Genomic DNA, 24,914 nt, shown 5'->3' on the forward strand with positions numbered 1-24,914 from the left:
GTTTCTCATACCAGCTGTTGTGGATCATTCTAACTAACCTGATTAAGTAGTTGTTCTTGTTAGAGTAATATCGCTTGATCAAACCTTTTCTAACATGACTGACATGACATGACTACGCGCTTGGATCGGATCAGTATCGGTATCGGCCAAAACTCAAGTCTGTAATATCAGTGTCGGATCGGAAGTGAAAAAGCTGGATCGGGACATCCCTAGAAATAATAGCTCTGTGGGTTAGACTTCATATTGATGGACCCTCCACTTTACATCTCGTATTTGAATCCACACAAAACATTAAGAAATTAGTGACCTTTTACAGGTGCTAGTAGGAGTATTTTGTGTCCCTCGGGCATCTTTATATTTACAGACGTGAGAAAGGTATCGATCTATTGTCAATAAGCATTTCCGAAAATGAGGCACTGTTCCTTTAAAAAGTGTGCCATGAGATTTTAAATCTAGATAATCTTAAATGTGACAGTTTCAGTTTGATACGGTGGTTAATATCTTTGAGATCAGCTTTGATGTTGGCTGTTAAGTATCAAGAAACTGATGTGCAGAAAGACTTGTTTGATGTTGATTATAAACTGTGACACCAACATAGTTTGTCCACCATGGACCGTTTACAAGTTTATTTTTTTAACTGTTAAGCTCACACATTTTGCAGAGTGTCAGCAGCAGGATCAGCCTCAAAGATTCAGCATCAGTTGGGCTGTAATATGTTGTCACAATCTATCTATTCTGAATAATGATAGAAGTTCAAATCTGCCATCCCAGAGGAGGATTTTGTGCATTTTGTTCCACGTCGTCGCCTGTGTTCTCCTCTGTCTCCTGTGTGCTGCTTGGATTTACAAGTTCATACAGTAGCCAAGCATTGTTTACTGAACAAAGGCTAAACTATACTAAACCTTAACCATTAAGGGCTAAGCTACTAAGACGTCAAGAGTAATCCTATAAGAAGATTGTACTTATTTCCCAAGTTGACATTGAGTAGATGAAGAAGATTAATTTCAGATCTTTGGCGCTCCAGTGAAAGAAAGCTCATTTGAATGTTAAAGCTCCGATAGACTTTAATCAGAGAAGGCTGTTTCTGTGTCACTGTATGTAAAGCATTGACACGAGTTGGTTCTTTCCTCGCAGAAAAATGGGATTCTTTCATTCGGGAAACTGAGGACATCAACACGTTGAGGGAATGTGTTCAGATCTTGTTCAACAGCAGATATGGTAAGGAAAGCCTCTCACTTTGCATTTTTAATTTTATTTGGGCATCAGTATCACATATAAGGCAGCGATTTGCAAAGGTATCCCTGCCTCCTCAAGCAATTCTTCATGCACAGTGATGATTCTGTGCGTATCTACGGATGTTGATGGATTGGGGTCAGTGCTTTGGTTTGATCATCTTTTCCTACACAAGACATGTATTTGTGGGCACAGTACGCTGCTAATTCCTACAAAAAATGAGCTCAACCAGAGGAAATATACAGATGATTACAAGTTTACTTCTGGAAATATTTGCATTGTTTTGCCACTTATTTAAAGCATTCAAAAGGTGCTTGTAAGCAGTCCAACTGCACTTATTCAGTGGATACTTAGTGTCTATTATGAGCAGTGTCTACAAATTAAGGAGGAAAAAGCATTCCCATATTCTGGCTCATGGGATCTGTTTTCAGATTTATTTCTATCCAAGCCCACAGCACCGATTATCATTCCCTTAAAGTTTAATTTCTCATTTAGTTGGAATGTCTTCACTTCTCCAAACCTTTACATGGGGTGTGCATTCCACCGGAGGCTGCTTCTCCTTGTGCAAATTAATGTTTGTCGAGTAACAAATACATTAAGATAAATGAACCACAATTGCTGTACTCATAGTTGAGGTAATATTTAAGTAGCGTCACATTGTTTTTCTTAAACATGTGGTTGCTTATTGTTTTGTCTCCCCAGCTGAGGCCCTGGGTCTAGATCACATGGTGCCTGTCCCCTACCGCAAAATAGCCTGTGACCCAGGGGCCGTGGAGATCATTGGCATTCCTGACCAGATCCCCTTCAAGAGACCCTGCACGTATGGAGTACCCAAGCTCAAACGCATCCTGGACGAGCGCCATGGAATCCGCTTCATTGTCAAACGGTAACCGGTGCTTTTAAGGTTCCACATTCTGCTAAATTTCAGGTTCATGCTTGTATTTTGGGTTTCGTTTACTGCTTCATTTTAGTCCCTGTCTCTTTAAGCCACCCTCTCAAAAAAGCCCAGTCTTCTCTGATTGGTCAGTGTTTCTGGTTCTACCACATTTGCACTATTGGTGATTGCAGCTGAAGGAATGATTGTAACGACAGTGAGGTAGCACTTTAGACCGTTTCACTGGAACTGCATTGCCAGACAAATGCTTGATGTCAGGTGTACTTGCTGTCAGATGATGTCATTCACATACACTGTAAATCAGTCTAACAGGAAATACAAAGGGACCCATTTGAAGTGTTTATGTTTGTTTGGGCACTTAGCTTTTATTAAGCCTTTTTTTTTAGTGCAGAGTATGCGCAGAAAAGCCACGCTGACTTAGGGCTCCTCCACCCTGGGTTCGAACCAGGAACCCTTTTGCTGTGAGGCGACAATGCTAACCACTGTACCACTGTGCTGCCAGAAAGCTGTGTTACCTTTATTATGAGGCTCAAATATGTTTTTCAGCTCCAGACAGGATTTTGTTTTCCTTTTCTGGCCAAAAATGGCTCTTTTGATGGTAAAGGTTGCCGATCCCTGATCTAAGCAGACAGCAGAAGGGGAGTAAATTACGTTTGAAGCAACAAGGACAGGCGGGCTGAGCCAGCAAACACGTTCCTTATTCCAAAAAAATATGGTATCCATTTTGTCCATCTTGCATTGAACTCATCATTTCTCAATCTAAGTAAGAAAGTCAGTGTTTCCATCTTATGAATCCCTTTGATGATTTCAAGCCAGCTATCTACAGCAGGCAGATCGACTTGTAGCCATTTACAAGTGATTGCTTTTTTTGCCACTACTTTAAATATTTTTAATAGGTATCTGTCATTTCCTGTTATTCCTTCTGGCAGGTCACCCAAATAAAGTGACAGGCATGTCAGTGGGATCGGCAGCCCAAGAATTTCCTGCATGACTCCTCAGATATTACCCCAAAACAATTATATCTTTCAGCAGGTCCAAAAAATGTGATGGTTATACGCCTCGTCACCCCCATACTTGCTCTCACATTTATGGTCTGTAGATATGAGATATGTTTTGAATTAAATGTTTATGTTTCAAGTTTAAAACAGTCTATAAATTATGGTCGTGACATCACAACTTCACGGAAGTCCTGACAGCTTGTTTAATGCCACAGTTTCTGAAAACTGTGCGCATTTCTCTGTTGGTTGAGCGCTTTGGTACTTTCACAGTATTTATATAGCACCTACACAAGCTTTATATTAAAACAGTCATGGAAAATCAAATCAAATCAATTTTTACAATATGGAAAGTGCTATTTTAGAATGTTGTCAGCACGATATACCTTTTTAGGCAGATATAATTCTTTGGGATGAATTTAAAGTATTAGGCTGGTGTAATTCACAGAGTAGATTTTCAAGGAACCGTTCATTTCCATGTCTAATTAAGTCTAATTTAGTCACTGATTGCCGATTTACCCACTTGGCACTTCATTACCATCCACAAAACTAAAGTATGGAATTGTCTCAGAAACTTTTATTTCAAAAAGATTTTTAATAAGCAGCCACCAAGCGAGCCAGCCTATACCATCTGTCTGTTAAACGTCTGTTTCTTCAGCACAGTACGTCCCGCTGACTGGTAAACCATTTCCATTCATGTCCCAAATGACTTTCCCTTTCCAGCATATTGCGCTAACGGCTGCTCTTCCATCCATTTGTTTAAGCTAATTTAAATGAGCCACCATGCCTTGTTTGAGATAACACATCTTTTAACGAATCCTGCAGGCAGCTCATTAGTGCTAATAGAATTAGGAAAGATTGAAAATGTGATTAATTCAGAATTACATCACATTCCCATTGTCATTGAGAGATGTTCCAGATGCAGGCCCTGATGTTCTTTTTTGGCATGTTCTTTGTTGACAGACTGCGTTCATTTTTAAACTAACTGATCATTTATTATGACGGTTGGCTGCTTTAACTGGAACCAAAATTTTGTTCTCATTTAGAGCTGTAGCCTTGCTATTGATTATGCTCAGATAATATCACGTCATAAAAACCTAATTTTAAATCCATGTTGTGGGCAGTTCAATTTCATAATTAAGGGCAAATAGATCAACATTTACTGGCTTTTTTTATAATAATAAAAATCCCATAACCACACTGGAGGAGTGTGCTCAAGGGAAGATGATGTGGTTGGCGAGTTGGTCAAATAATCTGGTCCAGAGAGAAATATCTCAACAGCAATAAATGGATTAAATTTGGCATGATTGTGGTCACCAAAGGATGAATCTTACTGACTTTGGTGATCCCCTGACTTTTTATTAGAGTGGCCGCAATTTCAGAATTCCCACTTTTCCAACACTTTATGTCATCAAAAGATCCCTTAACATTTGTGAAACAATCCTAAAGAGTAAGGCTGGCATTATTGTTAGAGTAAACACAACCTTGGGCACTTGATACTATGACCTAGGGCAAACACTCTTCTCGGGCTGCCATAGTTTGACTGCCCCTAAATATATTACTAGAGAGCGAGCGTTCGGCTGCCATGCTAGAGGTAAGGGATGTGGGCCAACCTGTTGCCTTGCTGTCCCAGCACTGATCTGAAGGTTGTCACTTAGTCAGCTTCCTCTCCATGGTCCACACTGCATAGCGTCGGTACTCCATTAGCAGTTTATTAGTAGACATTATATGTCTATGATTTTATACGCAGACAGTAACTTAGAACAAAACTTGAACACTCTGAAATCTCTCATCAACTGCGCTTCCCCACCTGGTCCGAATCATCTCTGTTAAGCCCCTTTTCCCACTGCATAAAAAACCCAACGACACCCACTAACATCTGGCTTTTTAATGTAATGGGAAAGGTCCAAATCAACACTCTTACATGAGTCAAATGACTGCAGTTGTCACAGATACAGTATGTATCAGCTCCGGCTCCGATCGGCATTGATGGAAACGCAACACCCAAGTGGACGGGCTAATTTTAGCCCCTTAACCAGCAAAATGCAATGACACTCCACCACAAAATGCCATCCATCTCCACCCAAGCAGCGCTCAAACATTGATCCAAATTAGTTTGCACCGAGTTTGAAAGAGAGACTGAATAAGTACGAGATATAGAAGTAGAAGTTGAAGTTTTCACAGGCTTTCATGCTGCTTTCTACTGTTTACTTACCTGTTTGCCAGCCTGTCCATGACGTCGAATATGACACACCCGCACACACACACCCGCACACACACACACACACGCACACACAGAGAAAGTCATACTCGTCTGCTGCAGAGCCATGTACACAGCTCTGGTCTACTGGTAATGGGAAAGGAGTCTATAGCCTATTTTTAGTGGGTTTACTTGTGTTAATTTTGGTGGAAAAGAGAAATTAAATACTTTGGCACGCCCCCTTTCAAACTAAAACAGCCTCTACCCCTAGGTAAGTCCAACCCACCCAGCCTCACAGCCATGCAGGACAGCCAATAAGGAGACCTTGAACCATGCAGGATTGTTAGTGTGCCATGACATTATTGTATATTTTTCTTACTGTTACTCTTTCTTACTGCCCATGAAAAGACCAAAATGAGCATCGTGTTATTCTGTCCCTCAGTACTTTACGACATCCCTACTCTGTCTGTGTCACTCAACCTCAAGCCTGTTCATTCCCACTGAAGATATAAATCTTCTCACTCACAAATATATACTTTCCACTTTTAAAGGCTCACTAATTTCCTCAAACAGCTGGACACAGTAGATTTTAGCAAAAGTTACCCAAACAACAGTAAATAGTGTATTTGTCTGGAACTATTTTTGGCATCACATTAGTCCACATTTGGTGCTCTCGAGAGTATTCACAGCAGGTGGGCAGTGTATGTGGGACTGAATTAAAAATAAACGACTGCGCCCATGTTCATCATTATGAAGGAACATGTCACCCAGAAAAACACTGAGCTCTGAGCTCTGTGCTCCCGTGTCAGGCTTTGAATCCACAAAAACATATCATTAGTAGGATCAAGTCATTGTTGGTGTGGATAATTTTGTGGAATTTGTTCAAGAACAACAAGAACAGTAGAAGAACAATATAGAAATCACCAGCCCTCAGACCAAACTTCAAATGTTTTACTTTTTTATATTTTACTGGTAAAGAACCAATAACAGCAGTGTTGTTTCTCAGTGTGTTTTGCCTCTAGTGTTATGAGCTTTGTGTAATGGCTGTAGAGCGTAGTCTTGCTCAGCAGTGTCTTTACCAGCTGTACCAACATAACCGCTAATATGTCTGGCAAGAGTGCGAATGTAATAACTATACACAGAGCCCTTTGACCTTCTAGCCAAAGTGACATAGGCATCAATCAAATCTGAACACAAGTGACCAGCTGCAAGCCTTGGAGAGGCATGGTTGACACAGGTGGTAACGGTGATTTGCTTGGCTGTCCACTTGTGTTTGGATGGCTTAAAGGTATTTAAAATCTCAGAGCGTACATTTTCTATTGCTGTGGATACCATCAGCTTGGGTGTGAATTATTAGCTCCACCACAATGCAATATTATATCGATTCTGAGGACAACGATATATTTGCCAATATTACAAAGTCTGCCATGATTCGATTTTTAATTCAGTGTCAGCCTGAGCCCGTCAGAGGCAAAAGCAAGCACTTTAATTGGACGTACATGGATGCAGAAGAAGAAGAGTACATTTGTTTTTTCATTCTGTTGTCATATGTTCACAGGCCTGAAATACACACGCACATTAGAGTGTGGATATCCGACTTGGGCTGGGTTCGGATAACAGTTTAGAAATTTTGCCTGGGTTCGGTTCAGGTTCGGCCAACTTGACATGCTGCTGTGTTGTGCTGTGGCACAACGCCTGAACGCAACACAGGCCAATAGTTACATTTCAGACAGGAGGCGGTAAATATTCAGACTGAACTAATGAAAATGGAGGACGCTAGACAAAACTTGCTGTCAGGAAAGTTTAAAACTGCCGAAAAACCATGTAGGGAAATCAGCAGTGTGGACGCTTTTCGATTTAGTCATCAATGTAGGTGATAAGGAAGAAGTTGGTTTTGTAAAATGTAAAATATATGCTGCACTGCTGTGCGTGCGGCATGTTTGACTGTGCGTAACAGCACGCTTTTGATGGTCATTTACACACTGTCCATGGGTGATCACTGTAAACAGACAAGCTGTAACCATGATAACAATAACTATGTCAGGTAACAAACTGCGTCAGGCTCGGGTCGGGTTCGGACTTAAAAATCAGAAAGTCTGTCTGGGTTGGGCCGGGCTTGGTTATAACTGTGTCAGACTCGGGTCGGGTTTGGTCACGAAAATGCGTCCTGAGCTGCGCTCTAACACACATGCACAAACAGGACTTATACATGCATTAAATGGAGAGATATCAGAGCAACAGGGGCCCCGAGTAGTTGAGGGTTCGTTGTTTTGCTCAGGGGCACTTTTGCAGTGCCCAGGAGGTGAACTGGCACCTCTCCAGCAACCAGTCCACACTCCATATTTGCTCTGGATAGGGACTTGACCCTCCGGTTCCCTGTGGACTGAGCTACTGCTGCCCCCAGCAGTTAGATATAACCCCAACGATTACAATGCGGCCTGTTTCGCAGCTCAACCAATTTCAAAAATTGTTGTTCCCATTAGTCACTTTGACACAAAAAAATTGATGAAAAAAAAAATAAAGTTTTCCCTTTAAAAGGTCAGGTAGCTCAATGATTATAGAGGAAAGTACTGATAAACAGCACCCTTTTTCACCAGTTTTAGAAGTTTCATCTGAATCTAAAAATGCTACAAATCGATGTAAATAAACATGACTTAAAGGAATAGTTGTGTGTAAAGATTAATTACAATCACAGCAGGAGAGGAATGTCTCGGTGGCAGACCGAGCAGTAGCATGCACCAGAAGGAGGGGGAGTTCAGTTCACATCCACACAGCTAATTTTAGTCAGTGGGATTTAGTGGCAACAAAGGAATGACTCATTTACGTGATTGTTTGACTGCAACTGATTGTGTAAAGAGCGGTTAATGTGCTTAAAAAAGCTGTTAATATGTTCCTCCACATGCACAGGGTTTGCATCATGACTTCTGCCCTGAGAGCTGAAACACTCTTTTGAACTCAGTGACTAATGGCCTGTTTTCTGTGTTTTTTTATATTCCAGAATGTTTGATGAAAGGATTTTCACTGGTAAGAGTGTGATTAATTTTGTTTTTGTTTTAATACAATTTTCTCATGCATATGAGCTGTGATTTTGCCTCATTAATAAAACACTGCTGATCCGTCTCTGTATGACTTTTCATTGCCACTGTCTCTAATTATACATGAAAATGTGCCAGTCTTTCTAGAATTGTGAGGTTTCTGTTTGGAAAAAACGGTGGCAGCAAACTGAGATAATAGTTTACCGACCTTTGGATCCAAGCTGGCTAAATTCATCATATAGTAGCGTATACTTGTGTCTGTATTGCAGGCAGTATCCCTCAGTTTCCAGTTTATTCTATATGCCCAGCTGAAACTAATGCAGCCTGAAACAAAATCAGAGGTAATTTGGCTCGTGGCCAAAGTGTAGCCTGTATTTTCATTAAAATGAAAAATGATCTCCATCTTTTCAAAGGAGAACTTTGGGTAAAATGTAATTATTTTGGTAGGATTCCATGTGTGCTTTGTGTGGGGGCTTGAGTTGGGCATTTAGCTGTACAATATTTGTCAGAATCCTTACAATTAATTACAGTAACTGGCTAACAGAAAACTCATCTGTCAAGTCTTTATTTATATATTTACACCCCACAGATGTTCCTCGCTAATGGGATGCAGTGTTTGTTTATCTTCTGTGTCTTGTTTGTTGAAGCTGCTGGCAAGATTGCAAGGGAGGAGGGCAAGCATGACCTGGGCTCCATGCCTGAAGACAGCTTCCTTGACAATCTGAGCATCCCGCCTACAACAGCAGAGCTGGTCAGCAATCCTCACAGCAGCAGGTCAGAGCACAGCCCACGCAGAAATTTAGCATTACCCCGCAGACCTTTTTTTAAAATGTCGAAATATGGGATAGTGGCATGTAGCCAGATTTAATTGCATTTATAACAAAAGCAAAATTGCTCATGTATTGTTAATGAACCAGTTTTGTAATTTTGGTAGTCACCTGAGTGTGTTTTATTCAATTGCACAGATCAGCGAGTGCATGTGTGAGTCCCTTGGCTGACTGTGAAGCAGGTATGTGCAAATAAAAGCAATCCCGCATTATTAAAAAATTGTTCATAATGATTTTTAACAAAAGATTTAAGCCCTGAGTATCAAATGAAACTTTTAAAGCAATGTTAACAGTCCTTGGAAGTCCCTCAAGAAAATCTCCCACCATGTTTTGCAGTCCAGTCAGTTCAAACACATTCTATCACCTACTTAAATCTGTTTAATGCAGCCATAAAACACAGAGCCGCACACTGATGGCAACTCAGGCAGAATGAACTGTTCAATCCCCGCAGGTCCTTCAGGAGATTGCATTCCTTTGAAAAGGATTAAAACAGAGCCTCCAGATGGGGAAATCATTCAAGTTACAGTGCCAGGTAAGTGTGCACATGCTTTACAGCTATTAGCTTTGAAATTTGCTCACTTAGATTATAAACAGAGTATCCAGACATGCAGATTTCATAGAATATCACAGACCTATCACAGGTGTGTGATACAGTGTCACTAGTCTGAAATGTAAAGCTATGATGTCCTCAGAAAGACTGTAGTATGGTCTCTTTGACATCTGGTAAGTGCTGATAGCCACAGTTGCAGTGGATACATCATAGGCAGCAGCTTGGCATATGATAAGAAAGAAATGAAGACCACACACTCAGACATTTTCCTAGGGCTGCCTTCTGAAAGTCAGAGATTAGAATCATCAGTTGGAGACCCCTCAGTCAACTGAGATTGTCAAGCAGTCCATGTTTTTTGTTGTTCTTCTTGCCAGTCAATGTGCAGTGTGCTTCTGGGGATGTTTTCGTCCCCGGATTTTGCTGCAGAGTAAGCGCTTCTCACTGTCACGCTGCTCTGTGGAACAGGCAGCTGCAGACACAGAGGCAGCTGCCCGTAAGAAGAGAGCCCTTGTCCCGTAGGGCTCAGAAATAATGTCATCTTCTGCTTTCTGCTTAGATGTGGTGAATTAACAGCTCGTAACAACTTAATACGATACAGTCTCTGGCTTTTGTTTGATATCTAGTGTTAGTTTACCATATTACGTGAATGTCACTGTCACACTGAAGGTACAGGAACTTAGTGACCCCTTTAAGAGGGGAATTGACCCTTTGCCAAGTCCTGCCCCTGGACAGACTTTCCTTTTGGTCGATGATTTATATCATAAAACACAGTGGAAACACAAACAGATCCCAAAACAAAAGCCTTGCCAGTTCTTACAAGTTCAGGTTTTGGGAAGCTCCAGGTTACAGGTTGTTAAGTTCCCCAAGTATTGGAGCTATCTGCCAGGTGAATTTTTTCTGCACTTTATGTTTCGCTTTTACAAGATTAAAGACTTTAAGGATGAGGACTAACCAATATCAGATGTCAAACGTTGATCAGTTTCGTCTTGTATAAAACCTGTCCATATCAGAATTACATTGTAACAAACTAAAAACAGCAACACAGGAAATATCACCCTGTCACAGGAAGCCTTATATTTCCTGTTGCTCTCATGTTGTGTACAGTGAAACTTGTAAAAAGCTTGTGAAGGTCATGAGTACATTTGTTTCTCCAGACGCTGGTACAAGTGGGGAGGAGGCCAGCGAGTCTGTGGCCGAGCCGGTCGCAGCAGCAGCAGCAGCAGCAGCAGCAGCAGTAGCAGTGTGTCCAGCCACAGCCTCGCCCTCTGCTCCCTCTGTCCCCCCTGCTCCCTCTGCTCCCCATCACCAAATGGAAAACCACGCAGGTAACCTCAGCCCCGTCAGCCCCCACCTCCATTTCATCTACCTCCTTCTCACCGCAGCCCCCCGGAATGCCAGCTCCACCCACAGCCCTTACAGCCACCGTGGTGCCACCCAGCGCCAACCACTGCCACCCCACACTCTGGCTGTGTTTTAGGGAGCTAGATAAGCTGCCACACGTATGAAAACACTTTTCTCAGATACTTTTTTCATCCACTCTCCCACTGCCCCACGACTAAACCTCCCCAGCCACTCGTAGCTACACCCCCAACCTTAAGAATCCCCACTCCCCAACTCTGGACCACTGTAGCCCTTCTCTTCTCCCACTACAAATACTGGCTCTCATCTGTGAAAAAGCACCATGCATCAGCTGTTTGACTGTCTCTGCTTTTGAGTCTTTGAGTCATTATGTATATTAAAACTTTCCATGTGGTCATTTTTTGCCATTTAAGATATTAAGACTGATGCATTGTGCATATTTCCTGATTTTGAGTTACATCGTCCTGTAGTCCTGCAGCCCCAGAATGATTAGAGATAGTTCATGTGTTAGAGACAAAACTGCTCCTCAAAGATCCTTTCAATACTCCCAAATCTTCCCTCCATCTAACACCAAACTGTTCACCTTTAAAGCACAGGTGACTAGAGTAAAGATACCAAGACATTTGAGTAGACTGCTCTCTCTTTCTAAACCGCAAAAGCCTCATTTATCAAGTGCTAATACACAAGCAGTGACTTGTTTATTCATTTTTCACCTTAAAGGGTCAGTTCACCTAAACTACAAACCTATTTTCTTATTGAGCTTAGCAGATACTTGAGATACAACATGTGTCACTGAGATTTCTGACAATGCTGTGAACAACACAAACAAAATCAGCTCACCTCCATTATATTGGGGTGGCAGCATAAATCTGTACTGTCATTTTGGTGAACTTACCCTTTAAGCTGCTCTTTGCAAACAGGCATTGAATAAAAGTTAATGGATGGCTGCGTAAAAGTCCTTGGGTCGTCGGGATATCTCAGAAGCATGTGTGTAAAACTACTAATTAAATGCTAAAAGCTCCTAAAAACAAAATCGACGTTTAGATGTCTTTTTATAAATTAAATCAACATATTAATGAGGCATTTGTTTTTATATTTGGATATATTTGGATGGAGCTATAACAATGCCACAGAGAATGAAGAGTCTACTCGATGTGATCTTGGGTTAGCTTACGATGCTTTCAGGAGGCATTTTGTTTTATTTTGTTGATTTGATTGTGCTTTGTTTAAGTTTTCTTTTCTTTCACAAATGACCACTAAAGGAAAGAAAATGGAGGTAAGTGCAGCAAATGTCACATTTAGAATTATTTGCTGTTACATGCTCTTTATTTAAGTGTCATTTTTGGCTGTTGTACATTATATACATACACGTAGTTGAGGAAAATAGGGTTTTTTGAGGTTTCACACAGACGGAGTCATGCTAAGGGCTCATTTATGCTCAGTGTTAGATACGGAGACAGACGGAGCTTTCTGTCTGTACTCTGCGTTAATCCTGTCTGTATTTGTGCACATTTTCTGAAAGCTTACGGAAACTGACTTAATGGAGCGGTACCACTAAGCAAGATAAGATCGTAGGAGACGACAAAGAAATTTAAACAATGGCGGAACGGAAAAAAAATTGGTAATAGACAATAATATATAGTGAAAAATACTGAAAGGAATTCATCATGGCTGCACAGACCACTGCCGTCTACAGTGCTACTTCTGTTTAAAGCTACAATATTATGACCTCCTCCACCGTCGCCTTGTTTGTTGTGGTGTGAAACTTATGACTCTGTCCTCTAGCGCCACCTGTTGGTTGTATCTATGCCAACATAAAGGACGCACAGAAGTCTGAGGCAGTGACGTTTACAAAATTTGAAACGGATGAAACTATTTTCGTACGTAAAGGGAGTGTAAATGAGCCTTAAAGAAACAAAGTTCATTAGCTCTATATATGTAGACGATGTGAAGGTGTCCCACTCAGGCAGACAGCATTTACAAACAAAATAATGGATTCTTGTCAGTCAGTGGCAAGTGCTTCTTGCATAATTTAGCATGAAAACGATGCTACAGAAGAAAAACTAACAGACTGGTTGAACATGACTTGATTCTACACAGAGGCCGACTGGAATATAATAATACATACCAGAATTACCTGCGAGGAGGTTTCTAAGTTGCTGATCAAATGCGCCAAGCCAGAGAATGTAACAAGCTGTTCCACATCACTACACTGACATAAAATCATAGTGGGGACACCTAACAGTCATCCACACAATATTCAATCAGTTCTTAGCCTGTTGTTAGGATTTTATCTGAAGTTAACAGGGCTGACTCCGATATCCGTGGGCTGTTTATGTTACTGATGGTGAAGACATCTTGCAAAAGAGTGATACCTCCTCAGTCACCGTTCCAGATCTGAATACACCAGTCAATTTATTAACTGTCATAAAGTGTGTGTGTGTGTGTGTGTGTGTGTGTGTGTGTGTGTGTGTGTCCAAAGTTATTAATGAACAAAGAGTGAGGAAGGTTTTGCATTTTAACCCTTGGAAACCTGAGCACATTGGTTTGATTTCTTTTAAAAACATGGGAAGAAGGTCATGAGCAACGACAGAAGAAATGACCCAAGAAATTATTAAGTAAGTTAGTACTAATTAGAAAATTAGTTTAAAAAAAAGAAAGTTAATAACAAACAAACAAGGAAATTATAAGGAAAGAGTGCTTCAAAATTATAATAATTCTGTGTGACATTTCTTACCAAGTTATCAAATGTGTGAATATTTGTGAACGGCGCCTGAAAGCAGAACAGGAAAGGTAATGTTGCTCCAGGTTTCATAGGGTTAATGCAGTCCAAAAATGGCACCATATCATATACTACATTTGTCAACTTAATAAAGTTCAGTTCCGGCACTTTATTGTCGGATTAAACAACATGGCTGTAATGAATATCTCTATTGCTGTATCTTACTTGCAGGTGTTGTACGTACAAAAAAAAACCAATGTTCAATGCAATTAACTGTACATCAGAGGAAACTCTTCACAGGTGTAAAAGTAACAGCTTATTTTGTGAGTTTTTAATTACAGTTTGCCCAGAATATAGTACAGTGGATGATAATATTGAATTATTGCAGCTTATATATTTCCCCTGTTTATACACCAGCTACATTTTTAGAAATGTAATAATCACTGCTTTAGTCACTATAAGCTCATGACTGCTGTAAAGCCACCGATGTTTTTCACGAGCTCAGTTAACAGTGTACCATCAAGACATTAACAACGTTGTTTTTGTTTTTTACCTGAATAATATATCATACATCTGAATTCTTTTTTCTGCAATGGTTTGAAAGCAGCTGTATGTGTTGCCCTCCTCATGTTTGTCTCTCATCTTGCAGCTGAAGCTCTGTCACCCAGTGCGGCCTCCCAGAGCATCAGAAGATCCTCTGAAGGTACATGTTACAGATGCGCATAAAATCACCTTTATTTGTTTGACATAAAGGCTATTTTCATGATCTTCAAGTTCATTTCTTCTACGCTCTTGCTTGAACTGCAGTTTTGAACATGTAGATATGTTATCTGCATTTACCTCAGGTGCAGCACAGTTAATTTGAAGCTTTTAGTCACATCCACCTCAAAAAGATTTTCTACTTTGGTTTTTTTCCCCATTTTTGCAACTTTTCACCACTCTTCCCTCCTGTGTCCATTTGTTATGGTCTGTGGTGATTAATACACCACACAGTCAGTTTGTCATTACCAGGCCAGCGTAGGGCAGGGGGAATTAATCAAAATAAAGTTGGCGAGAGGAAAAGTTGTTCTGATCACAGGTGGGAAGCCTCCCACTAACCGAGCTGCCCTCACATCATAATTCTCCTTTAACGCTCTCAGTGAAAATGTTTTTCGTGTGTTTGACTCGTTCAGCAGGGAGTTTGGTGGAGGACATTGGTGAAATGATTCTTCAGCTTCGGAGACAAGTGGAGAGCATCTTCAGCATTAAGTATGGTAAGCTACCTGTGGACGCCATGTTTAACCCTCATTCATACGAGGGCAGGAAGTTATCTCGGGCCCATTCATTTTGCAGTAAGACTTTTATCTCCTCCTCCGTGAACACACCCTTTACCAGTGTACAGCAAGTGCAAAGTTAAGCTTTTATAGCCTCTTCAAATATTTATATTATAACATTTAAGTTTTCTCAATAATTTAACACATCAGAATCAGTTTGATAAGTGTGGGGCAAATTAAAGGAGATGAAAAAGATCTATCACAATTTCATGTGCCAAGCTTCAGGATTCTGGAGTTGGAGTTTTAGCTGCTGTACGAAGGAAACAGCTGATCAAAACATCTCAGCACTGTAACAATGAGCAGTGGTGATTGTGCATAACAATTATGTGACAGTTGGAAAGTGTTTGTTTGTTAAGACCTTACTTGTATTAGCAAATAAGCAACCAGTGAACTTATATGCCATCTCCTCTTCCGCAGCTGAGGCTCTGGGCCTGCCTGAACCAGCCAAGGTGCCCTACTCCAAGTTCCAGATGTACCCAGAGGACCTGTGCGTCACCGGGCTGCCAGAGGGAATCTCCCTCCGAAGGCCCAACTGTTTCGGAGCGGCCAAACTGCGCAAGATCTTAGCTGCTAGCAGTCAGATTCAGTTTGTCATTAAAAGGTGAGAGCACATAAAAATAGCACAATAACATGCATGTTAAGGAGAAGGAGGAGACAGGACAGAGATTTTGATATAAAAATATAGTGGAACTGATTTTTTTTTTTTACATATATTTGACATATATTCAACCTCTGAGACCCTCATGTTAAAATGTCCAACTTTATAGCAGAAATAAACATGTTTACAGCCTTGAACAAGAAACGGTTTTGTCTTGATAACTGATTTTAACTGATTTTAACATTCATGACAACTGTATGGGGGGCACAATTCTTTTTTTTATAACTCACCCGTTTACATTTTATAAAGATCAAAATTACTCATATTTAAGGGCGGGGTCGCTTGACGGGCAGGGTGTCTGTGGCCCTTTTTACACAAAGATCGTGCTATGGAGCCGCTACTAAGTCCCTTCTTTATGCCTCCTTTGCATTTTTACACAGGACCAAATGACAGTGGCATCATTTTAAGTAGCGTGCCAGCATCGCAGAACCAAAAGAGGCGTCACAGGCAGCGCTTCATAAACCATAACATGGCAATAACCATCATTTAGCTTCTCTGTTATTTGGCGGCTGATCTCGTCCTCCGCTCAGAGGTTAAGGAGCTCCCAGACCTCGGCCACTGTTCTTCTTCTTTGAGTTAGCCGCTAACTGCTAGTAGCTGCTTTTTAAATCTTGCACGGTGGGTCACACACATAACAAGTCGTCAAAACAAATTGCCAAACTCAAGGTTTCAAGACGGCAGTCCACACACAAATGAGTGATGTCACTGTAGTCATATCGATTAATCATACAGTCTATATAATTAACACAGGGACACAGGATTAAAACAGGGAAAATGTTCGTATTAGATGTTAAACAAGGTCGTCTTCAGACAAGGAAGTGACACCTAAATCAAGGGATTCATTCACAGCTTTGTAAAAATTGTGCTAATTGTTTGTCTCCAGGCCTGAGCTGTTAACCGAGCAAGTAAAACAAGAGTTGCCTTCCATGCCCATCTGTGATTCAGGTATGTCCGTCTTATACTTGTGTTATATTTGGCTTGTGTATGTAAATGTAAATAACAGAATAATGACATTAAAATCATCATTTAGTCTTTCCAGCCTGATGGGAAGGCTTTTTTAATGCAACAATATCAGGGAGTCATTTTAATTACCAACCCTCTGCAATAAAATGAAAAGATTCCCTAAAAGCCCCAATGAAGAAATATAGCCACTGTAATAGCTTCTAAATCCAGCATGTCAGGACACTACATTGACCATGATTCTTTGGGATTCAAGCATGTGATTCTTAGTAGGTCAGTGCTGGCAGTTGTGTAATCTTTTTGAGGGTTTGTTGACAGCGAAATTTTTGTGAATAATAAAAATTCGTAGAGGTCAAGAAACTGAACCCATAAGCAAAGTAATTTTTAATCCTGCTGTACATGCAGTATATATTTTATAATTATGTCGCCATACATACTGTAATATTAAACACTCTGAAGATAAAGTACTATCTTAGCAGGGAGGAGGGGCGCTGTGGTGGAATATTCTGCATATTCCACCATCTGGAAAGCTCATAATGCAGGTTTAAGATGCTATTTGCTCTGTCCTCTGCATGCTTGAAATTATGAGGTTAAATCCAGTTCACGAGCTATTTTTAAAACTGCTCTTCTAAGGGGAAAAAGAAAGTCCTTGCAGGGATTTCCTGCAGCTATCTCAACCTTTTTTATTTGTGACAAAGCTCAGCTGCTGGAACAAGGAGCAGCTCTTAACGTTTGTTGTCACCAGTAAATCTTAAGAGGCAACAAAAACAAAAGTTTAACCTTTAAATGTTTTTTTTCCACAGAGCTGGATGCCAAGGATGCAACACCAGTAACAGATGACACTGCAGCTATATCTAAGAGACCTGGTTTTTCGGGTACGATCAGGTTCATACATAAATGGGCCATTGTGTTCTGAACAGTTTATCAACCTCACTTTCAAAGTTAAACTGGGTAATATGCTGACTAACTACAGCAGACTCCAATCAAACACAGCATGTTGGAATTCTCTTCTCTCTTCCGTCTCCAGAGTGCTTGGAGTCCAAGCTGTCCAGGATCGACCTGGCCAACACGCTGCGAGAGCAGGTCCAAGATCTGTTCAACAGGAAGTATGGGGAGGCATTGGGCATCAAGTACCCCGTCCAAGTGCCTTACAAGAGGATCAAGAACAACCCAGACTCGGTCATCATCGAGGGCCTTCCCCCCGGCATCCCCTTCAGGAAGCCCTGCACTTTCGGCTCCCAGAACCTGGAGAGGATCCTGGCGGTCGCTGACAAAATCAGCTTTACCATCACCAGGTGGGAATCACCAGTCACATGATCACTTAAACACTGGCGACTTCTTCTGTCCCTCCCAGGTCTAGGTACCATGTCCAAAGGGTTATTTTGGTTCCAAAGGTACCACACTGAAAGTGTTCGGTGGAAACGGGGCTTTCAATATGGTTTTGTTGTGAAACCCAGACTCCTATGACTTTAATTTATCAAGAATTTTTGTATTTGGAATTTTTGTTCACCGTTCAACGTGACATGGGGTGAGTAACTGATATACAAATGGTAATGGGGGGAGTATTCCTTTAATTGGTCCAAATAATTCCCCTTAGCTGTGATACTGTGGCCTGTCTTGACAATATCTTTGCTTGAGTACTACTCAAGGTCGGCCCTCAAGTTTAATTTATTCCCGCTGAAATGTATTTAAATGTTTGTTTTATCTGTTAAATCTTTAACATGATTGAAGGATGACTCATCACTTTGTTCTTTGCAGACCTTTTCAAGGACTCATTCCAAAACCAGGTAATGACACCGTTTGGTTTTTAATCAAAAAATCTGAATAAATAATCACAATGTCTAATGTTATGTCATATTAATAATAATATACAATGTATCATTTTAATCAGCACCTCGACGCGTCACTTTACTAAAGAAGGCCTACGCCTCAATAAGTGGTGAGTAGAAAATGCTTTACAGTAGACATTTTCCTGTTGATGCGTCATCAGGAACTTTATTTTAAAAGTTGTCATTAACTTGATTCTCCCCACCTGACAGATGATGACGATATTAACCGCATGGGGGAGAAAGTAGTCCTTCGAGAGCAAGTCAAGGAACTGTTCAACAAGAAATATGGTAAGTAGACTTTGATTCTTGTGTGATACGTCAACTTGAGTTTTTGTTACAGTGAATATTTGACTTTCAATGACTAAGAACAATGGGCTGAATGTTGTTGTATGTTTGCACTAAACAGTTGTATCATTTTCCTTCTGCATGGTCATTTACATGTGATCAATAGCTACTGTTGGCTTCCCTGAATTACTTAAATGGTAAATTTGGTATTTTTCAAAATGGACCCTATCTTCCCGTGTTCATGCGTCTAAAGCCGGATTAATGGTTGGGCACCCGACACCTCTGTTAAATGTCATCCGAAAGAAATTTAACAGCCGCACATCGTTTTTAATATCTGCTTCACTGAAAGGCTTTATATTGTCTCCATGGTAACCAGAGTCCGAGTCTGTCGCATCAAGTGAAGTGTAATCTGCACAGACAGCTGTTTAAATCACACAGATATCCAGCTGTATATGTGTGTTTTAAATTTTTCTAATTAACTGTGTATTCATCGATTCGGCTGCTGCCAGTCTGTCTGTGAGCGGCAGATTCCCCTCACTCGCTGTAGTGGGCTGGGAATTTAAAACAATCAATTGATCAATCGATAGAAGCACTGTTAATTTCTTCCAGTGGCGCTGACAGAAACAACATTTTGGTTCAGTAAATGTCTGCTGTCAGTCAGCCTGGTTAAGACAGACGACGGCTGCTTGTGTTGACGGAGACACTGAACGCAGGTCGGAGTCGATGTGGATTAAAAACTGCTATCTCCATGGTGATGTGAGTGACACTACGAAACAGACTGCAAGAGCCTTTATTGATTATTTATTTTATTTTTAGTTATTGGTGATGTGATTGAGGTATTTTTCTGGGTTGTCACTTGTTTGTGTTTCTAAAAATTTCATTGTACTGGTACAAGACTTCTATTCTGGTCTGTATGACAAGTCCGCGACATAACAAAATTCTCCAGGTGCATGACAGAAGTGTCAAGCAGCTTTTTTCTGATGAAAATCCGTCATTTCTGGTGAGTGACACTTATTAAAAGTGTCGAGTGCCCAACCATCAGTCAAATGTAAGTGACTAATGGCAACAACATTTAATGAAATTGGTCCAAGCTGCGATGTAACCATTAGGGGCATCTTCACACTGTCAATTACGTCCACTAAAAGTGCTTGTTTTCACCACTGACAGGCTCAGATTATTATCAGTGTTTGACAGTTTATGGAAAGGATCCCTACAGAGATACACCTTTTTATTTAAGAACAAGATCCGTTTTGTTTAACCAGAAACAGTCTCAAAATTGTTATAGTAAAACCCACCAGACTACATGTACATAAACAGTAATTTTGTCATCATAAAACACACTGAATTCAAGTAAACAGAAACCAAATAGAACTCATAAAAACATCTCGATTTGTCTTTCCATCGTTCCAGCAGTCACCAACTCCGGTTTGGTTCGAATAAACCCTTAATTCACCCAGTTAGAAGTGAAAATATGCTGGTTCACCCCATGCTAAAATTACTCTTAATTTAAGGGTGCTTTCAGACCAAGAGTTAATTTTTTGACTAATTTTGTCACAAAGCTGCATAATTGCCTAGAGTTGGTTCATGTTCTCACGGCAGCATTTACAAGCGGACCAGATCAAATGCCTTGAGTGAGAAAGCTGCTCTTGATTGGTCAGAATTTCCATGTGGGAAAAATCCAGGAAGTAAACAAAACATTGAAGAAGAGTACACTTGCAAGATAAATGTGACACTTTCTAATGTCACAATGGAGGGACAACTACGCAGGTTGATTTTAGCGCTGCTCATCGTGGACTATATTGCTGTCATTGTTCATTTTAGTCAAACCATACAGTTTGAAAACGAGGCGCGGCTCCAACTAGAAAACAATGTTTTGATGCATTGGATGTGCTGAATGTGCATATTAAGGCAGTACAGGAGGAGGTGCACATTAATAATCCTCCAGGACTGTAACATGCTCATGTTTAACCCAAACAATGTGTCATGTGACTGCAGTTGGTTCAGACTGAGGTTGGAACACGTTCTCACCACAAACGAACCGCACCAGAGTTCGTTTGTAATGGCACTGCACTTGAGTTCGATTTAACCGAACCAAACAGAGCAGGTGTGAAAGCACCCAAAGTGGAATCTGGTGTGTTTGGCAGTTGCAAATTCTTGTCTGTTTTCGGTTAAATTTCCATAATGTTGTCTGACACTTAAGTGGCAAAACAAACACCTGTAGTGGACATAAATTGACAGTGTGAACATGTTCAGAGTTGTTACATTGCAGCCCTCTTCCTCAGTACTGGACCAATTTCATAAACTAGTTTTTCAGATGAAGACCTGCGTTTACATTTTATTTAGAAGAACATTTGCATGTATTTTTGTTGTAGAACTGTTGGTAAAAACAAGCAGCATGAAGCCTTTTTGTCCTCCTGTCAGCAGCTCTTTGCAGCTGACCAAAAAGCTTAATTTCTGCCTTGCTTTGTGTTTTTGATCACATTGTCATGCTGTGTGTTCAGGTGAGGCTCTGGGCTTAGACCGCTCCGTCGTGGTCCCATACAAGCTAATCCGAGGCAGTCCAGAGTCTGTAGAAGTTAGTGGCCTTCCAGATGACATCCCCTTCCGAAACCCCAACACCTACGACATCGTGTGCCTGGAGAAAATCCTTCAAGCCGCAGATAAAATAACATTCAACATCAAGAGCCAGCTACAGTGAGTGTTGAGACACCTGAATATTCAGCAGCCTGCTCGCTGTCACCACGTTGTATATTCCAGTGCAAATTTAGGGTTTCGCCTCCTGGTAGTTAAGCTCATTATGGTTTATTTATGCTTGGGATTTAAATCCAGCCTCTGAGATGTCAGAGAATAAATCTCCCTCAGCAGCAAATGTAAATAATATGAAATAGTGAACAATATTTTGACATTGAAGCAGTTAAGCTGTGATGAAAGAATGGAGGCAAAGACTTACCTCAAGCAGAATTTTAGGTATGAAATGAGTTCAGTCTGAACAGTGCTCGAATGTGAATTACCTCATTGTTTTTGCCGTGATTTTTCTCTCTCACACAGACCTTTTGCAGAAATCTGTAGCCAAGCTTGTAACACAGGTAGGTGTTGTATAATTCCTCATGCTAGTAGAAATAGAGCTCAGTGCTTTGAAGCCACATGGAAGCAAAAACCGTTATGTGTCTCCAGTAGGAACAGACGCATCCACCAATCGACGAAAGCGCAAGAGAGTCCAGGAGAGCAACCGAGTCCCTGCCTCCTCTGACCTGGGGATATCAACCAATCAGATTCCAGTCATGGTGAGTTTGGAAAATGATGAACCAGTGATTGATGTAATATAATGTGTGTCCCTCGTACCTGTAGTGCTGTTTTTCAATCTAGGTTGTTTGGGTGTGAGTTGCTGAGTGTTAGCGGTAGTCTGTATTCATCATTCAGAAAGGGAAACCAGAAGACCGTCTTGACGCTAGTTAGCCAGTTAGCACAATAACAATAAAAGTGTTCAAAGAACAGAGCATATTTACCGTGCGCCAGTGAACAATGACAAAAACCATCAGGAAACGTTTCTGCTGAAGAGCACAATGGCTAAGGAAAAATAATCTCTCCTCATGTAACAAGTTTGTTTTAGTCTCACTCCCTCTTGACTTAAGCTCGTTCATTCATTTACATTCCTCACTTGCGTTTCTCTTCTCTTGCGCTGAGCTGAACTGCCAATCAATCACCAACAGGCTCCACCATCACTGATGCTGATTCAACATGCTCAATCAGCCAAAAAAAAACCAGACAGGGGCTGATGAGAGGCAACGGTGGGGGACACACTGCATCAACAAGGGCAACAGACACTCCGATGGCCCAACATTGACCAGCAGCCGACCTGTGGTCTGGTGTGTCAGGGCCCTAAGATTCGTGTAGTCAATAGGAACCAACAGTATCGAGAGACAGATTAACTCAGCGTTGGATTTTGGCCTTTCAGGGAATTTGTTGACAATAAGAACAGGGTGTCTGCAGGTCCTTCAAAAGTCTGAAAATCAATTGTATAAATAAAAGTCATTAAACAGTCTTAAATTTGGATTTGTGAGGTCTCATTTCCAAAAACATTTTATCTAATTTCATTTATCCATCTTTTAATTTCTGATGTTCGAAATCTTTAAACCACTGAACCTCAGAAATTGTCTTTTTACTTTAAACTTGCACTTGTCTGTTGGCAAAAGTTAACCTTCAAAAGGTCTTAAAAAGCATCACATTTAAGTGTCTGTTACCTGTAGACCCCCTGAAGAAAAAACTACAGGATAACTCCAGACATCTCCTTAAACACTTCACTGATGCTTCCCTCAAAATGTGCAGTCCAGTGTTGCTTGAAGCTGTTATCTCATTTCACTTCTGAGTGAGAATCTCCAGGTCGATAGGACCGTGTGTTTAACTGTAACTACTGAAGCCGAATATTAAGTTTTGAGGCAAGGTCAACAACCTCTTTGTACAAATGAAAGCATTTTCTCCACTGTTACGACTGACTTTCCTCTATCATTGTGTCTGTGTGTGTGTCTGTGTGTGTGTGCCTGCAGCAGTGGCCCATGTACATGGTGGACTACAGCGGAGTGAATGTGCAGGTTCCCGGGAAAGTCAATTACTGAAGGACGAACCTGGACTGCAGCAAAGGGATAAAAGGCGGAGTGTGTCAAAGTGATATTCATGACTCTTGACTCCACATGCGACACTAACACTTTGTCAGAGTGCTACGACTAAACGATCTCTCCAGACTGAGTATAGAGAGCTGAAGGTGTGACTCTGTGAATGATGTCCTGAGTGTTGAGGAACAACAGAATGTATGTGGATCAAAAATGTCGCAGGGCAAAAAGCTTGTTCTCTGTCTCCCACCTCCTCACAGCGCCGGCAGGACAGACGTCACTTTTTATTTTCCTTCTGAAGCTGATCATGACGGTAATATTGTTTCTGAAGACATTACTGAAGTCATGTTATTTGCCCTTGCATTTCTGACGTGTCCATCCACTGAGTCATGTTGTTGTATCCAGCATTTGGTTGCAATGTATTACTGACAAAAAAATGTCTTTGATAACGATCTGGTTCCATAATATTCAGATATTTGTACTTTTTATTTATTATATTTATTGAAATATAACATTATGTGCAGGGATGTAAAATACATTATTCTGTTATACAGCTCCTCGAGGAACTACCACAACGCTAACGCAGATGCTACTAGTCACTCAGTAACCACAGGTAACCGCTGAAATCAAATTAAACAGCAGCAGTGAAGTGTCTTAATTGGGCGCTGTGGCGACCGCAAGCCATCAGAAATTACAGGAGACGAAACGGACTCGACGTTTGCCTGACAGGTAGAACCTCTGCTCGCGCGGGCGACAGGAAGTACCTGCGGTAAACACAAGACCTTCAGTAAACAGCCTTTCTTTGTTAGCACCACATTAACAACATGTAAAATATCTCATTTAAAGTCAGCCTGAATGTATCATGTAAAGGAAAGAATGGTATGTTATTCTGCAATGACTGTCTCTGGACTAACGATATTTAATATGCTGTACCTTAACGCCAATTAGGCCTTTGAAATAAAATGTGTTGCCTTGCACTTTCATTTTGTTGTTTGTGTTTATTGTATAGCAACTCAATGCATTTAGACTTTAGGACATGAAGTTGGCCTGCTGAAGTTCAAACCGAGCATGAGAATGGAGAAGAAAGGTGATTAAAAGTGACTTTGAACGTGGCATGGTTGTTGGTGCCAGACGGGCTGGTCTGAGTATTTACTGGGATTTTCACACACAACCATCTCTAGGGTTTACAGAGGATGGTCCCAAAAAGAGAAAATATCCAGTGAGCCAAAATGCCTTGTTGATGCCAGAGGTCAGAGGAGAATGGCCAGACTGGTTCAAGATGATAGAAAGGCAACAGGAAGTCAAATAAGCACTGGTTCCAACCAAGGTGTGCAGAAGACCATCTCTGAAGCAACAACACCTTGTCCAACCTTGAAGCAGATGGGCTACAGCAGCAGAAGACCACACCAGGTGCCACTCCTGTCAGCTAACAACAGGAAACTGAGG

General features: G+C 41.0%; 1 protein-coding gene across 4 annotated transcripts in view; it reads left to right on the forward strand.

Annotated features, from left to right (window-relative positions):
- gtf2ird1 (GTF2I repeat domain containing 1) overlaps nucleotides 1–24,445 on the forward strand; it is a 44,241-nt gene extending 19,796 nt beyond the window's left edge. For 2 of the 4 annotated variants that reach the window (XM_050038729.1, XM_050038739.1), the window contains exons 8-27: nucleotides 1,135–1,218; nucleotides 1,936–2,119; nucleotides 8,322–8,347; nucleotides 9,006–9,132; nucleotides 9,324–9,367; nucleotides 9,637–9,717; nucleotides 10,890–11,060; nucleotides 14,466–14,519; nucleotides 14,989–15,069; nucleotides 15,547–15,730; nucleotides 16,671–16,732; nucleotides 17,551–17,622; nucleotides 17,775–18,042; nucleotides 18,506–18,534; nucleotides 18,639–18,686; nucleotides 18,787–18,864; nucleotides 21,363–21,555; nucleotides 21,910–21,947; nucleotides 22,036–22,145; nucleotides 23,406–24,445. In XM_050038729.1, the coding sequence (XP_049894686.1) occupies nucleotides 1,135–1,218; nucleotides 1,936–2,119; nucleotides 8,322–8,347; nucleotides 9,006–9,132; nucleotides 9,324–9,367; nucleotides 9,637–9,717; nucleotides 10,890–11,060; nucleotides 14,466–14,519; nucleotides 14,989–15,069; nucleotides 15,547–15,730; nucleotides 16,671–16,732; nucleotides 17,551–17,622; nucleotides 17,775–18,042; nucleotides 18,506–18,534; nucleotides 18,639–18,686; nucleotides 18,787–18,864; nucleotides 21,363–21,555; nucleotides 21,910–21,947; nucleotides 22,036–22,145; nucleotides 23,406–23,474 (2,003 nt within the window). In that variant the 3' untranslated portion in view covers nucleotides 23,475–24,445. The remainder of the gene's footprint in view (nucleotides 1–1,134; nucleotides 1,219–1,935; nucleotides 2,120–8,321; nucleotides 8,348–9,005; nucleotides 9,133–9,323; nucleotides 9,368–9,636; nucleotides 9,718–10,889; nucleotides 11,061–14,465; nucleotides 14,520–14,988; nucleotides 15,070–15,546; nucleotides 15,731–16,670; nucleotides 16,733–17,550; nucleotides 17,623–17,774; nucleotides 18,043–18,505; nucleotides 18,535–18,638; nucleotides 18,687–18,786; nucleotides 18,865–21,362; nucleotides 21,556–21,909; nucleotides 21,948–22,035; nucleotides 22,146–23,405) is intronic. The other 2 variants (XM_050038748.1, XM_050038756.1) reach the window with 2 other exon arrangements.
- Nucleotides 24,446–24,914: the final 469 nt, after the last annotated feature.

The sequence above is a fragment of the Epinephelus moara genome, chromosome 3, assembly GCF_006386435.1.
Source record: "Epinephelus moara isolate mb chromosome 3, YSFRI_EMoa_1.0, whole genome shotgun sequence".
NCBI classification, from domain to species: Eukaryota; Metazoa; Chordata; class Actinopteri; order Perciformes; family Serranidae; genus Epinephelus; species Epinephelus moara.